Consider the following 17336-nt stretch of genomic DNA (forward strand, 5'->3'; position numbering starts at 1 on the left):
TAGTTTCTTGTGTATAATTTGGAGTTTAGTATGACGTCCATTATCACTGAACTAGTATACATATTTGTTTAGGGGCCAGCTGAAGGACGCCTCCGGGTGCGGGAGTTTCTCGCTGCATTAAAGACCCATTGGTGGCCTTCGGCTGTTGTCTGCTCTATGGTTGGGTTGTTGTCTCTTTGACACATTCCCCATTTCCATTCTCAATTTTAAATCAAGGTAACAAGCAAGAACCGAGAGAATTGATTGAGCTCCAAAGGAGCGTAAGTCAATCTGGATGTATTTTTATAGGTTTTCATTTGTTCGATGCCGAATGATTGAAGTCTAACTTAAATTGTCAATTAATGTTTAATGAATAAGTTGTTAATTAGAAGTTGAAAAATGTTATCTATACGATTCACAGTTTTGAACAAGGTATAGCCATTTGACGATATAACAATATCTTTTTGGCTTTTTTTTCACAGTAATTATATCTTGACTAATTTCTGATATTTTACTACATGAATATCAAAATGATTACGATTCTATATTGTTTATTTACAGAAGTAACCGAACTACCAACAACAGTACCACAAACAACAACATCAAGTATGTAATAAGTTGTGTTTAATGAATGTATATTGTTGATTTGTTCTTGTGTTTAAAAGCATACATCACAATAACAAAAAATGCAAATTTGATGAGCTATACAACAGATACACAATTTTTTATGAAAAACGTTGAAGTCATAAGGTCACATTAAAATAAACTAGTTTCTCTTCAAACTATTTCTACATGTCTGCTCTTCTTACATGTTTGATAGAGTGATATTGTTCATGTTTTAAGTGAAACACTTTCCATTGTGAAAAAAAACTCGGAATAGATATAAAACATTACAAAAAGGTTCTAATATATTACTTTACTCATTAATATGTGATATTAAAAGATTATATGTTAAAAAAACCAGTTTAATGTTATCTTCACTCCCTTTTGTAATGGTTATTTGAAGTTCAAAATAAAAAATAACCTCAACAAGATTACTCACGGTCCAATACACCTAGGAATGTATCTAATATTTTTGTACAAATATCCTATTTTCTTATATATCAAAATGAAATTGGTTTCAGGATGTGATGAACAGCCTTTCAAAACAACTTCTAGCGACGATTTTTCAATAGTACCATCGTCAACTGCACCTGGAAAAGACATTGTAGACATTTTGCAAAAAACAGGCGTACCAACAACTTCATGGTCACCTCTATCATCAGATGAATCTCCCTACATAATATTCACTAGTAATGTTCCTGTAACATTTATGTCTGTGGAAGTTAACGTAAAAAACGTAGAATCTGTGACTCTAGAGGTAGAAGGATATTCAAAGGTAAAATTTGTTCCAGTTCTGCTATAATTGGTCATTTGAACATATATTTTGTACTTCAAGGAACAAGTAGGATGTGGTAGTTGTATTCTGTAGCACTATATGCGATATTGTACGGAAACAAATACGTAGAGAAAAGATAAAGTACTTACAATGTTTTTAATGCTATCATATAAACAAATATCTTAGAAATATACTAACAAATCTGACAAAACACTTCTAGAAATATTAATTTCTTTTCATTTCATTTCACGAGAAGTTTAATTGGATATCACATTTGCTTGAAACTTTATTTCAGCCACAAGAAGCCAACACGTCATTGGTATCATTTAAATTTCCCGAAGGAGTAGACAACAGTACATTCAAATTAATATTCGTCCCTAGTGGCGATCTGATTCCAGTTATAAGCAATCTTCAAATCGAAGTTTGTTATGAAGGTAATTTAATTCAGAAGTTTAACTTTATATTCTTAAACGAAAGTAAGCAGTTTTAAGTGATTTGTTTTTGGTTTGCTTTAGTGGTATATTTTTTTATTGCCTATCGGTCCACATTCTATTAAGATCATTCTACAAATATTAAAACAGATTCAATTTCTCAATATATCAAGGGTTCCTCGGTATCAGTTTTTTGCATGCTAAATTCGAATTGAAAGGAAACTGATATACTTGATTGCTTCTATGGCCTAATATAAGTATAAAGCCTACGTCACAGACGGTTCAATATATTCTTGCAACTAAAAAAATGTATTATACGATAAACCTGGTGAACAAATAATTGATTATTATTAATTTTGGGTTAGAGTCAAATTTGAAACATTGGTCTTCGACATAGCTAGGATATGGTTTCCATCCATATGTCACACTGTTAATTGTTGTAGTGTAATTCAACCAATGACTTAAAATACATTACAAATTGTCCATTTATTACAATACCAATTGTCTAAGAACTGGTCATTAATACAGGTCTAATACAGAATTTGAATTTCCAGTTAGAAGTGTATTACTCAAAAATGTTAGATTTTCAACAAGTTTGATGTTATATCTGTTATTTTTCATATTTGATAAAATAAATTGTCTTCGACTATTTACGAAAATGGCTTGTAGAAAGGTTCGTAGAAAGGTAGACTATCCAATCTTGTCAACCCTAAAAGGTTATTTCTCAGAGACTGTATCCCAAAGCAAAAAATTTTTAGGGTTGACAATTTTGGAAATGCATGGCTTCTACAGGGACAAGCTTGTTTTATTATACCAAACTGACAGTAGAAGGGTCTTTCGAACAATTGATTATAACTGTTAATGCAGCACATATCTAACTGTAGTTACTAGTATACAGATTTTCAAAACTTTAACGTCTAAGAAATATTTTCTGGTTTAAAATGTATGTTTTAGGTGTCCTAAAATTGTTGTTTTCTTATTGATTCTGTTTTCCTACAGTCGTATTGGATATCGGTCAGCTTTTAAAGGCATTTGTAAGTCATTGTTGAATAAGATGTCATGAAATGTGAGTTTTTATATTGCTCCTGTATTATGTCATCGTACAGTCGTATTGAATGTTGTTCAGCAAGATTAACCCGCGGCCACGCCTCGAGCCAATACAGCTTAACTCGACATGCGGCCACGCCTCGAGCCAATACAGTTTAACTCGACCGACAAAAAACGACTGTACTTGAAGATAATACAGGACCAATATAAAAACACCCATTACTAACACTATAATATATAAACCACTGTCCTGTCATTATATACTAGCATTATATTTAAAATGAATAAATTGCTATTTTTTTTAGGAACAACTACTGTTCCACCTACAACATCAACAACACCAGTGTTCATTACATCATCTGCAACTCCATCTGTCCCAACATCAGGTATGCTATCAATAATCATATGTGAAGATTGACATTTTTTGTTTTATTATCACATAACCTCATAAAATACTTGTACTAATTTAAAAAAAATTGCACCACATATTCAACAAGTCCACTTGTACTAATATTTAAGGAAATATATTAATGTTACAAATTAATACAAATGAATTCAATTAATTATTAAAAAACTATTTACATGCATTTTCATGTTCTGGTAGGTAACTACAACACTCACATCGAAATCTGATTCTTTGATATGAATTTATTATTATCATACTTTTTTACATGTATAGTGATATATTTTGTATTTTTATATTTGTTTATATTTACACGACATATTTTTTTTTTTTTATAAAACTTTATATTTAACATTTATGTTTGTTCATGTGTTAATGTTTTCTTAAATAGTTATAGTACTTTGATATTATATATTTGGAATTCAAAGTGAAAGTTCAGGGTAACATCAGATCTAAAATAAAATTGTTTTTTAAACGTGTTAAGATTTGAGTGAAATTAACTATTGAAAGGAAACGTTGAGAAGTTTGAGATTGTGCTTTTTGTGTATTTAAACAATTGTTTGTTTAAAATTTGTATTTTATTTTTAAATGTATTAAAGAAATGTCTTAAGTAGAGAATATCGATGCTTTTGGTGTCAATATATATTCGTTTACTTCAATTGTGTAAAATCAACAAATGAGATAAAGCTAGACAAATTAATTACTATTGCATGATGGCTGTTTTTAGTTTTGATTTTAAAATCTAACTAGGTTTTGTATTCTATTGAAAATTCTAAATAAACAATAAACATGTAAGAAAAATATTGTATTGATTTAATAAGATTGCTGATTCAAGATAATTCCTTATAAAAATTTCCTTTACATGATCATTTAATTGCAAAATGATCAAGACTAATACTTATATCTTTTGTCTTTTCTGTTTTCATTGTGAATATAGATAAAAATAATCAAATGAAATAAAGATATCAATGTTAGAATACATCTGCCGTTAGTATGTATTAGTCAAAATAATTGATCACGACATATGTATATAATTAAAAAACATATACAACACTTCAATGAGAAAGTAAAAAAAGGTGCAGTTTGACACAATTACTAATACTAAAAATCTTAATTATCTGCTTAAGTTAAGAAAAGATAAACATCTTGATAAAAAATTAAATTTGGTCGTTTATTTGCCGTGTTTCGATTGCGTACATTTTCGCTTTTACTTTTCAATAACATGTAAAAATCAAATACAATTCCTGTTGAGCGTCTAGGGTTGTAGAATGAATCTAGAAGTCCTGTTGACGACAACTCGTTTTTCAAGCCCATACAATTTTCAAGTATTAATGCTTATATAATTACATAATTCATTTCCACACGTATAACCTATTTCCCCATCAGGTTTCAATTGCGGCCGCCATCCCCGTACATAACCTTTACGTATCGACGACCACATATATACACTTATAAAAATAGGAAATGTTTAACCAATGGAGGTTTGAATCATCCCAAGAGTGTTATGTTTCAAAATTGTATCGAGGATTTCTCGTCCAATTTCTGCTTCATAGTCAAGTTTTCTTGCAAAAATCTCGATTCAATTAATTTAAAAAAAATAGATATTCGAAACTCGTTTTATTTGTTGTTTAAGTTATTTTATTGCGTTCTGTTGGTCATGATTATGTTTGGACTATGAACATATTGTTTTTAAATAACTATAATATTGTTTGTTGATAGAATATTTAGAAAACTTCTTTGTTAACTAATATTTAGAAGAGCCAATTATGAGCCGCCAAATACAAAAGAAAATCCCTTGTAGATTCATGTTTCGAATCATCCATTGTCCTTTACCAACTTTATTTAGAATAATATCAAGATGAAAAAGACGTATCATTGAATCAATTCAGAAGAGTAAAATCTGCTTAAATAACCATCTATACTATCATCAAACCACTGTTAGACGAAATTTTAAATCCTAAGCATGTGGAATTACAATTTCAGCGACTACTCCAATTACGACCACAATGCCTACCTGCGATAGGAAAGAGAACATTTGCAATGGAATATGCGATTGTGAGGATGATTGCAGAGATGAGAAAGATTACGGTTGTCTTCAAGGTCCTTATATTATCTTCTTCTACCCAATAAAAGTTTCCTCAATATAGTGTTATAATATCAAAAACGTTGCTGCAAACTTAAATGTTACATGAAATTAAATATTAAGGAACATGAATTAAGTAATCAATTTCTTTATATTAACATGCATGCGTCAATTGGCATTATCAAAAAAAAAAAAAAAAAACACACATGAAATGTATCTGTATTTGACAGTAATACTCCTAACCTTGTACAAAAAATATTTGAACTACTGCAAACTTAAAAAAAATATTTTATTGGTTGAAAATTCAGAAAAGTAAACACTTCATTCATATTGTGCCTTATTTCACACATTATTTGATGTTTTTGTGTAAAGTTTTATGAAGTCTTGAAATAACTAACGTTAGTCGCTTTTATTAATCCATGAGTAAGTGTTTCTATATTTATAGTACCACTGGTGGTATTTGACGCTCAGTTTATGAACTCCGATGATATTCCACTTTCCTTCTTATGATATAAACATTCTCCTGCTAGTGTTTAATTAATAATTAGACGTACAACGAAGGACATATTTTCTTACAGTGACTACTACTCCTCCTCCAGTGACGACAACTACAGCAACGACTACTTCACCGCCTCCTACTACTACTCCTTCAGTTGTAACCACACCTTCGCCTTGCGATACAACATCTGAATATACTTGTGAAAACGGTGAATGTATATTGGACAGTAAGAAATGTGATGGTGTATGCGATTGTTCTGACAGCTGTGATGACGAAGAGGATTGTGGTGTGTTTTAGCACTTATAATAATCCATTTTATTATTGATAACTTTAAGTATTACATTGGTTGCAATATATACTGTGATTTCCCAGTAAAATAAAAACCAATACTAGTAATTTCGCATGTGACATAATTTTAATTGTCAAGACATTGCTGTGGACGTTGCATAAAATAAATTGAGAATACGTATAAATAGATATAAAGTTTTTTTGCATTTTCTTCTTTATTTCCATTAACATTTCAGTGGTCAATGTAATAAGAAGAATCACTAATTCACATATCGAGAAATATTCAAATCGTGACAGAACAACATTTTTAATAACAAATTATTCTCGAATTAATGTGTTGCTCGGTCACTGGTTGAATATCTTTTTTCATATTTGAATTCTTGGATATGTACTGCAATAAATATCGCTAGAAACTTTCAAGAAAACATTTGTAAAATGTATCTGTTAGTGGATAATGATTTATAAAAAGTCTTGGTGTATCGAATAGGAGAGTATTGTAAAATTTAGATTTAATATTTTGTTTCCACTTCGTTTATTTTTGTAACTACAGAATCGTTAATATTGTATCAAAGTGTGATAGGAAAAACAATTTTTCACCATCGGCCATCTATCTCAATGATTCAAAAGAAAGAGATCGTTCAAAAATAATTAAATGTTCATCACAAGTTATTAATTCTTATTGAGAAATTATTATATATCATACATTGTGCTTATGCTAAACAAACAATCATGAATTATGATTTACAGGAATACTGATACTTTACGATTAAATATATGAAAACAGAACAATCATCATGAATGGAAAATAACTTTTTATTCCAATCTTCATGTGCTAAAGGTGGCGTTAATCACCAACAATCAACCAATCTATATAATAACAAATATACTATACAAGTTTGCAATGTTATTGAAACATTCTTCGCAATTAATTATATTGGAATCTTATTCACAAAAATAAAATGAATATACAGATAACTCATCAAATTATAGCATTATATATTGGTTTTGTTAATCATGCTAGATTATTTTTTTTTTTAAGACTTGAAATAAATTTATTGAAAAACACCTGAATATAATTTACCTTGTATAACCCAGGACAGTACACACAGGGGCCCTGTGTTTACAATGTTCCATCGTTCAGCGATAAACGGTGCTAGATTATGGCAAATGGCCCTCCATACAGATTGTCTGAAAATGCTATCAAATACTTTGCATTCTTCAGATATAATTAAAATTATAAGTCAAATGTCAGTCACACTATTTTTGAATTTCTTCTGTGATTTGTGCTCAGTTCAGATTCATCTTGTTAGCAAACGCAACAAAAGTGTTAAAGTTAGCTCGATTTTTGAATTATGATGAGCAACAAGCTTAAATATCAAGAAATCACTATTATCTTTTACAGAGACAAGCCCGCCTACTCCTACTCCTCCAGTTACAACGGCAGTTACAACACCAGAAGTAACTACTGGTATGTGTCTTATATTTATCACACCAAAACAAAGCTCTCAAATTATGTACACATTATATGTTCTTGTGATTATGTACTGGAAAAGTACTTCTGCTGCTTCCACAAGTAATGAAAGAAAAAATAACATTTCCATTTAAATTTAACGATTTCAAAAAAATCTTGTGAGGCTCTGGCAGTATAATATTCCATGGGGATGTTATTTTTTCTTACTATTACATGAATCATAGATAAGTATGCAGTTTATAATGTTTTTCATCATCAGCTAGATAAATTTAAGAACGAAACACATTACCATTTGGTAAGGCTCTGGATTTGGTAATGTTTAAGTTTTGTTTTTGTATTTATCTGCTATATATTGTGTTGTTTCATTTATAAAATATATATAAATCAATGTATTTTAAATGTTTGCAGGAATTGAAATGACAAATTGTGGGATAGATAGCTTGTAGTTAACCTTTTGAAAAATAAACCTTTGGTATTACTTATTTGATAAGGAGTATTAGAATTTATGCTTTGTATTGCATGCTAGTTTGTCATCATCAACTTTGTATTCTGAATTTTAGTCTACAATTTTATGTAAACATCAAAGAGACAAAAATATACATTCATACCAATTTAATGGAAGTAAAGTATACATAAAATATTCATGTCCCTATGACAGCAATGTATAGTACAGATGGGAAAGGTTAATTTGAATGTTTCTGTTGCCATACATGCGATTTAGAAAAGTAGATTAACTAGAAGTAGATTACTTGGGATGTAGTAGTTGATGGTTTACATTGTTGGTAGATGTATTATAAATATTGATATCTAATGTGTTTTGAAATAGAATTAATAGTAGTGTGAATATAACATCAGCAAGTACTTCTTTTATGAAAATAGCAAGTCATAAATGTTAAGAAATTACAGCTATTGGTGTATATTTTTCAAAAACAATTAACAACAAAATCTTTAAGGTTAAAGATAAATGTAAATGAACATGAAGAATGAAGTTCCATATACTTAAAGATAATATGCATATTAAATATTATGAAAAAGGGAAATTGTACTGTTGAATTTAAATGCAAGCACTAATGGATATGATGATCATGTTATTATGGTAGGTAAATAAAACTATAATTATTAAATCCAATTAGTTCAAAAATGTACTGTGTATTTAACGATAACATATCTATTAATGTCAATGAATTTGAAAATTCCATCTCTTGAAGTCAAAAATAAATGTTACAAACAAGTAAACAGTGAGGTATTTATTGAGAAACATGTTAATTTCTCCATCGCACATATTGTCATTTCATCATTTAGCAATATCTGTAACGTTATAAAAGAAAATGATACTATAGTTCCGTTGATTAAAGCCGTTTTGTTTATATTTTCTAGTGTCATTACCTAAAAATGCACTTCACAAGGAACCTTTTTAAAATTGTAAATGTACATGTATAATATTATGATATTGTAGGAGAAAGTTTATGTGAATTTGAATGTAGTGCGACGTTAAAATGTATAGAACGTGAACAGCTGTGTGATGGTAAAGATGACTGTGGTGATAACGAGGACGAGATGTTATGTTCTACATCAGCTTCAACAATATTAAGTACAAGTAAGATGATACCAGTTAAAATAATCCTACAAAACTAGAATAACAGTAACTACTCTTCTGATTATGTTATTCAATTTGTCATCTGACAAGCTATGTAAATAAAATGCTTATTATAAAGAATGCAGCATGTTCCGTTGCGATACACATCTTTATTTACTCCTTCGTCGGGAATAAGGTCAGTAAAGCGACCACTCCATTTGATCCTGTTACAAGGAAATACCACAAATTGCAGTGTCTACAACTTTTTCAAAGTCGGTATATGATACTTAAAATATATGCTATTGGTACAACATTTGTTTATGTATTAACCTTTATCCGGTACGGCAATGACCAATAATTTAGAATGTTTATACAAAATTGTAGATCATAAAATAGAAAGTGCCTACAAATAACAGCCATGTACAACTGTTTACAACTGAGGGTACATTCTATGTATATTATTTTTATTAAACCCATGTAACTAGTGGAAAATTTGTGTAAACTTAAATGAAAATAAGCATTCTGGTTGTCATTACATTTATTGTTTAGTTAAAAGAAATACGAGAAAACTTGACATGCAACGACACTATGGTTTTGTTCGATAATAATTATGTTTACATTGTTGGTGAATTACACAGTTAAGTTATATATTCCTACGTTAATAGGTAAATTGAAACGGTTGTTTCAGATTTTGTCTGATTATTAATATTTTTTTATTGCTGGCTTAATGTCCAAACAAAACAATACTAGCACATATGTATCATAATATTCATTCACCTTAAAAAAAACAATATTTTTTTCCATCTGAAATCACAATTTTACAATAAGCCAACATACATCGTCTTAGTTATATCTTTTTATACCTTTACATTGAATTTTCGAAGTCTTCATTCACTATTGCATTACATTTGTAAAAGAGATGATAGGTGTACATCAATTAGTTTGAAAATTGGAACATATGATAAAATCAAAATAAACGTCTATGGGACAATATACATTCTTTAAAAGAGACAAATGTCTATAATATATGTTAAGCCCTTAAAAGTCAATATAATTATTAAGACTACAAGAGTCCTGCATACTGTATTCTATTGTATACAAAAACCTCTATTCATATACATAGACAACCATTGACTAGGTTCATAACGCACTTGGTCTGGCTTCGCTTGGAAAAAATGCCTCAGGTTGTGTGTTTTTTTAAAAATCTTATTGGTGAACCGTGTTTAGAAAGTCCCTCTCTTAAGTTTATGCGATTCCATCATGTTTTTTTAATCATGATTTGTATATTCCTTAAGGATTTACAAAATTTGAATATTGGTAAACTAGTGTTTCCTTTAATTTGGGCTGGTGCTTTAACACGTGACAGGGATTTATCAGATATTCAAGAACACATTTCTTTCATTATCGTTTTATCTTCATTAATATAATGGCACAATGCACATAGAAGATCGGAGAGTCAAGGTCAATTATAAACACACTAAGCTCTAATGTTTATGATATAACACACGAAAAAATAACATTGTTATAGGAACAAGTAAAATTATTATAGATAATACGTTATCCATTTAAACCTGTAATGACCAGTTAGATAAATTTAGATAAACCACACATTAATTAACTCATCTCGCATAATTGCTAGTCAAATTTCTTTGAAACAACGACTCGGCATTTGCCATCACATCATTAGATTGACAGATTCTACAATTTACCCCGATGATAACAAAAATTATTCACGATCGATAGTTAAATTTGAACATTAAAAAATGTGCGGTAAACTTCGGATTTTAAAGTTTAACTATCTGGAGTGAATAAATAAGATAATCAATGGGGTGGTGTGGTAGAATATATGTGTACAAAGAATGATTACAGTAATTGAATGCATTTTCGAAATGATTGAAATGGTGATAAATATAAAAATGTACCATATTTGTGTTTGATATTTCATTTTCAGTAAATAGAGTTACTGAAACATTTCAGCATGCGTTCGAACTGCAAATATGAGAATCGATATGATGCCTTAAATGCAAAACGCAATGAATTCACAGAAAAAAAATAATGCGGAAGATACCAAATGAACATTTGAATTTCATAAATGAAAGAGAACTGACAACATCATGGCAAAAAGTAAAACGACAAAAATCTATACTCTTTTATTTGAAATAAACATGCGTAAGCAAATTGTCATAATTAAAAACTTTATCGAGATAATTGCATGTGAACCTCGTTATATAGATATTTATAAAAAATGTTTATCTTTGGTAAATATTGATGCAAAAATGTGGAAATCATGAACATACTAAATCTTTTGATTTTCAGAGTGTCCTCAATTTCTTGAGCATGATACACATTCTCGAAATCTATTTTCAACTACTAGTATTAAGTTTTATGTTCACCTGTTTGTTCATTGTCACCGAAACTTTCAATATAGAAATATTGTTTTTGTGTAAATATAAAGATTTCAAAGCTATGTCTGCAAGGTTAAAAAATGGAAGGAAAATACTTTTTACTTAACGTTTTATTATTAATAAAAATTTAGTAATTTTTAAAACAATTTTAAGAATAGGTAGTCTAGATTATATATATTGATGCGAACACTAGATTGTCAAAAGGTAACTGTCTTCTTAGAACTGATAAACATATATTTATATTGATAGCTTCACCAGCTTCCACTCAAGAAAAAACAACAAGAGGTAAGCTTTTTTTAATTATGTGACAAATTTTACATTGGGACCATAAAGCACGTCAAAACTAACGTCGAAGAAAGATTGACAATATGGAGGTTAACAGCTTTGATCTTATATTCTTTATATGGAATTGAAGAATATTACAACGATTTTTCTTTATTAAATATGTATTACTGATTCCTCTATTTTGGCATGTTAATGTTTAAATATGAGGATTTTACAAATACCTTTTATTTTTCTTCCAGCCCATTCCTAAATAAGCGTCTATGCAAAAGCATAGAACAAATAGGTTGAATGTATTTCCTTTTCAAATGTATAATCTGATATAAAGGGGCATTAAAACATCATAAATACAAAATAAATTAATCAAAACACCATGGTAAAATAAACGAGAACGGGGAAAACAGCAGTCCATGATTATCTAACAAGGAAACAATGTACGGTAGGCATTAACTACTCCATATAGCGCCTTTAGTTTGCTAGTGACAAGTAAAACTCCAATAATGCATAAACGACAAAAGGAGGGTTTAATCAACCTATGCCAACATTTAATTTAAAAAATAATTATGTGATCATATAAATATAAATAATGATAAAACTATATGTCGATCTTTCATTCCATAGTCTCATAAACTGAGGCTTGTTTTATTTTTTATATTTAAATGAAATAATGTCACATGAAAAACTATAGTGAGGACAAACAATTATCAACAGTAACATTATACAATTGATAAATCAGGCATCAGTTTATGCATCATTTTTGTTGACATGCACAACAGACAAAATTAAGTCTACAAGTGTAGTTGGGTCATTGATGTTTTCACTTTGTAACAGAAGTTTTTAAACTAAGTATTTTTTATGTATTCCCTTCATATATGTATAGTAGATAAAAATGTTTAAAGCTCATTTTCCAGGTTTTACTTTAAAAATCTACCTGACATTCTCATTTTAAGCTTCCGTCGTCTATCATTTGATATATCAAATTACAACGGGTGCTAATTTATATAGAGATATTATTATTCCTATGGATAAAATAAGAAAATATTGTTTCTGTTTTTTATGTCCCACCGCTAGCCGAAGGGAGCATTAAGTGTTACCGTTGACCGTCCGTCCTTCCGTCCGTTTTTCTGTCCGTCTTTCCGTCCGTCCTTCAGTCCGTCTTAAAAAGTATTTTCACATATAATAAGCAAGCTTGCGCGGGAGGCTTTCGTTTGCTCCGACACATTATTCTTTTATTTATGTTTGGATTAATATTAGATCGGCTACACACACAAAAGTATCTTCATTGCACGCAGAATATGACAAAATAATGTGTTCTAATAGAACATTTAAATGTTAAAATGTTCAAAATGGTTGTAGTTGATTTGCTTCTAATTACTGCTTCATAACACTTGATCTGTTTGATTCAACCATATATTTTATCCTTTTTTTTAAACCTTAAATTTAAAATGTAGGCACAGGATCAATGAACCGAAAGGAGGATGGAATCTTGTGGCCAGAACAAATATAACATCTGTGTTCATTTGTTAAACACATAATCTACAACTGTCAACGTAGCCAAGTTGGCGTCAGATATCTCATGATCAATTCAATAATATATTCGTCATTTCTGGTCACTTACTACAAAGGGAAAGTAAAACACATGAACCCCGAAATCATTTTTGTCAGTTAAAGAGTATATTTTTTAACTAGATTTCTTTTGGAAATGGGAATTTAATAGAAGTATTAATAATTAATTTGAAGGCGTATTTATTAGATATAACAAGATGTGGTATGAGTGCCAATGAGACAACTCTCCATCCAAGTCAAAATTTATAAAAGTGAACCATTATAGGTCAAAGTACGGTCTTCAACACGGAGCCTTGGCCCACACCGAACAGCAAGCTATAAAGGGCCCAAAAAATACTTGTGTAAAACCATTCAAACGGGAAAACCAACGGTCTAATCTATATAAAAAACGAGAAACGAGAAACACTTATGAACCACATCAACAAACGACAACTACTAAACATCAGATTCCTGACTTAGGACAGGTGCAAACAATTGCAGCGGGTATAAACGTTTAAATGGTACCAAACCTTCACCCTTATCTGAAACAATAGTGTAACATCACAACATAGAAAGAAACACTATTAAATATCAATTGAAATGGCTTAACTCAATCAAAAGACATATTAACACCAGTGAACATACACTGAACAAATAAATTTGATCTATGTTACAATGTAAATACAAAATAAATAAACTAAGGGAAGAATAACTAAAGTAGCATGTTATACCGCTGTGAAATTACCCGGTTAGTCAATGCAATATGGGTAATTTGGCAGTCACAGTTTATAGATAATCCCATTTTTTAAAATAAAATTCGACGAGCTTCTGAAAAAGTCTTATTTGGCCATTCCTATCCATCAATATATTTACAATTCATGACATAAGAATATTTTTTGCCGCAGTCAGAAACCTTGACTATCTTTACTCATTTGTCACAAAGTTTGAGTTGTAATTTGATGAGAGCAATCACTTAACTTTGTTTTATATTATCAGATTTTCACAGTAAACTTGTACTTTAAGATTGCTAGTCATATTTGGTATTAAAAGTTAAGCCTCTTGGTTATTGCATCATTGAAATCCAATGCCTTATAATACATATAGGCACAAAGTCTGTGCTAATCTAGGAGGTATGAAAAGAGCTATTGTCTGTCCCCTCAAAAACAAGGTAAGGAGGTAAGATAAACAAAAATATTCCATATGAATCTAGCATTGTCGGGTATCACTTATAAACTGAATTTACTTGATAAAAAAAAATTTCAGAAAAAAATAAAAACTTGAATAATTTATTTGAAATACAAACCCCGAGTCAACGTTTTGTTTACAAGGACCTGTAAACTCTCGGTAATTCTTCCTGCTTAATAACTATTATCTGACTTCATATTAGCTTCTAGGAATATATATTGGTTAAAAGCGAACACGTGTAAACCGTGTTTATTTAATACAAGGTCAGTGGGCTGATTTAATTTTAAATACACTGTCAGCAGAAGTAAGTAGTAAAGTTACGTTCCTTAAAAAAAACCACGGTGTTGTTCTCAAATTATTGATTGATTAATTGATTGGTGTTTAACGCCACTTTCAACACTATTGTGTCTAAATTTAAATCCATAGATTTTTGTAATAATGTGTCAAAATATAGTTTACATCATGCTTTTCTCAAGAATATAATAACACGTATGGGTCACGAGGTTTTTTTTCAAGCTACAGGTTGTGCAAAATTGTCAAATTTTGTATAGATTATGCATTTTTGTGTGATAAAAAGAAAGGTAAACCATAGAATTTAAATATTAAATATGAGAAGATAACTCTGAGTATATGCTTTCAGAAAATAAAATATGTAAATTCATAACACATTCCTTTATAAAAGTTAGGTTTTTGAGTTATCTCCCCTTAAAATGGCAAAGTTGAAAAAAATTTGAATTAAACAAAAACTATTCTGTATTTGTAAGAAAGAAACTGAGGTAAACATTATTTAGTTGAAAATTTTACAAATGAATTACATTCTTCTGTCGAAATTTGCCCATTTCATGAAAGATCTAGCCCGATTGTTTCCTGCTATGTTACAATCCAAGATGGCGCAAGACACCCGATCTACCTTAACAACAACTGAAATATAATCATCACATCTTTTACAACTACATCAAAATTCCCGATATTAAAAAGTCAGTAAGATAAATTCGTTACACAATGTGCTAATGTCCTAATACTATATATAAGGGGTCGCGTTTGCCCCTTATGGAATTATCGGACCCCGTATATATCGTATTAGGTCAATAGCACACCGTGTAACTCATAGTGTATGATCGGTACTATAAATTGACTTCGGAATGGTTCTATATTTTACTGTGCGGTCCGTTTCGAGTTGTTGTATGTAATGGCACCAGCCAGTTCTTCCCAGAGAATGAACAACATAGCACAAAAACATAATAAAAGATACACACTTATGTCAATTTTCACTATTCTTGCAAATATTGTTTAAATAACATACATGATAAATAACCTTAATCTCCATATTTTACTTAATATGAATTGACTGCACATGATCACCAGTACTGATGATTTTCATCAGCTAATTGTATCATATGACAACACACCTTCAACAGTTTTTAGGACCTCGTAATAAGCGAACATACGAAGTTGTTTTCACACATAACGGAAACAATTGTTTTTTTTTAATATCCCCAAAATCAGGAACATGATAAAGCACATATTTAACTTCATAAATATTATGCTTGCTCATACTCATTGTATATATATATATATATATATATATATATATCTGTTATTTAGACGAATTATATATATACTGTGTTACGACGCTAGATAAAAACTGAAAGGAAAGATAGCACCCGCCCACCGAAAGCTTGATTTTTGTCGAGCCTAGGTGGTCGATTTGTCTAGCGCGTCGGGCATAGTGCAAGGCGATTTGGTGCCACGATATCTTAGTAGCATGAGTTCGAATCCCGGCCAGGGAAGAACAAAAAATTTGCTTCCGCAAATTTACAGATCTCACATTGTTGGGCTGTTATTTAGACGAATTATGTATACAGAGTGTGTTTTCAGCCTTGTATCACCATCACTGGTGATCCGATGGATGAAATATGTCGTAGAGTTGTCACTGGTTCAGACGTACTTATAATATAATTATTTCTGTCACTGCATCCTACATTAATTCGTAAGACCCTCTACGATAGATAATTCAGCTGATCTGTAATATTCCATCTTCATGACTTATATATCATGTACTGTGTTACGACGCTAGATAAAAACTGACGAGGAAAGGTAACACCCGCCCACCGAAAGCTTGATTTTTGTCGAGCCTAGGTGGTCGAGTGGTCTAGCGCGTCGGGCATAGTGCAAGGCGATTTGATGCCACGATATCTTAGTAGCATGAGTTCGAATCCCGGCCAGAGAAGAACAAATCTATTTAGACGAATTATATATATAACAATGTAATTTTAACACACTATTCAGTATCTAAAAATTAGAATGTTTAAAATATTTACAACGCGATAAAAAATAAACGCAATATTTTGTAAATAATCTTGAACTTTATCCAAATTTTGAACCTTTTTATATCAATGAATTAGGTAAACGAAGTGTTCATATAAATAAGAAGATGTGATATGAGTGCCAATGAGACAAATATCCTTCCAAGTCACAATGTGTAAAAAGTAAACATACCTTGATTACATACCACGTATGATATATATACATACCTGTTCAGTGTTTCATTTAGTTAGGCGTCAATAAGTTCAGAAGATATGGAAGAAAAATATATAAAATGTTCAAATAAATATATTATTGTTTAATTGAAAACTGATGATTTCATGTTTTCTATACAATTAAAGAACTGTAGATAGCATTCAAATTAGTATTTAAACTTTTTAAAATCTTTAAAATCTGTGTTTGTTTTTATTTAGGCTTTCCTTAGCACAACAGTTCAGTA

The 17336-nt window shown here is 30.1% G+C and overlaps 1 protein-coding gene across 1 annotated transcript in view; it reads left to right on the forward strand.

The window, feature by feature from the left end:
• Positions 1-17336, forward strand: part of LOC127727795 (mucin-16-like) — a 198982-nt gene that overhangs the window by 45370 nt on the left and 136276 nt on the right. The window contains exons 39-47 of the mRNA XM_052234911.1: positions 541-585; positions 1104-1357; positions 1653-1791; positions 3141-3221; positions 5222-5338; positions 5900-6106; positions 7511-7576; positions 9036-9176; positions 11810-11845. Of these exons, the coding sequence (XP_052090871.1) occupies positions 541-585; positions 1104-1357; positions 1653-1791; positions 3141-3221; positions 5222-5338; positions 5900-6106; positions 7511-7576; positions 9036-9176; positions 11810-11845 (1086 nt within the window). The remainder of the gene's footprint in view (positions 1-540; positions 586-1103; positions 1358-1652; positions 1792-3140; positions 3222-5221; positions 5339-5899; positions 6107-7510; positions 7577-9035; positions 9177-11809; positions 11846-17336) is intronic.

This window comes from Mytilus californianus, unplaced genomic scaffold (assembly GCF_021869535.1).
Source record: "Mytilus californianus isolate M0D057914Y unplaced genomic scaffold, xbMytCali1.0.p SCAF_2, whole genome shotgun sequence".
NCBI lineage: Eukaryota > Metazoa > Mollusca > Bivalvia > Mytilida > Mytilidae > Mytilus > Mytilus californianus.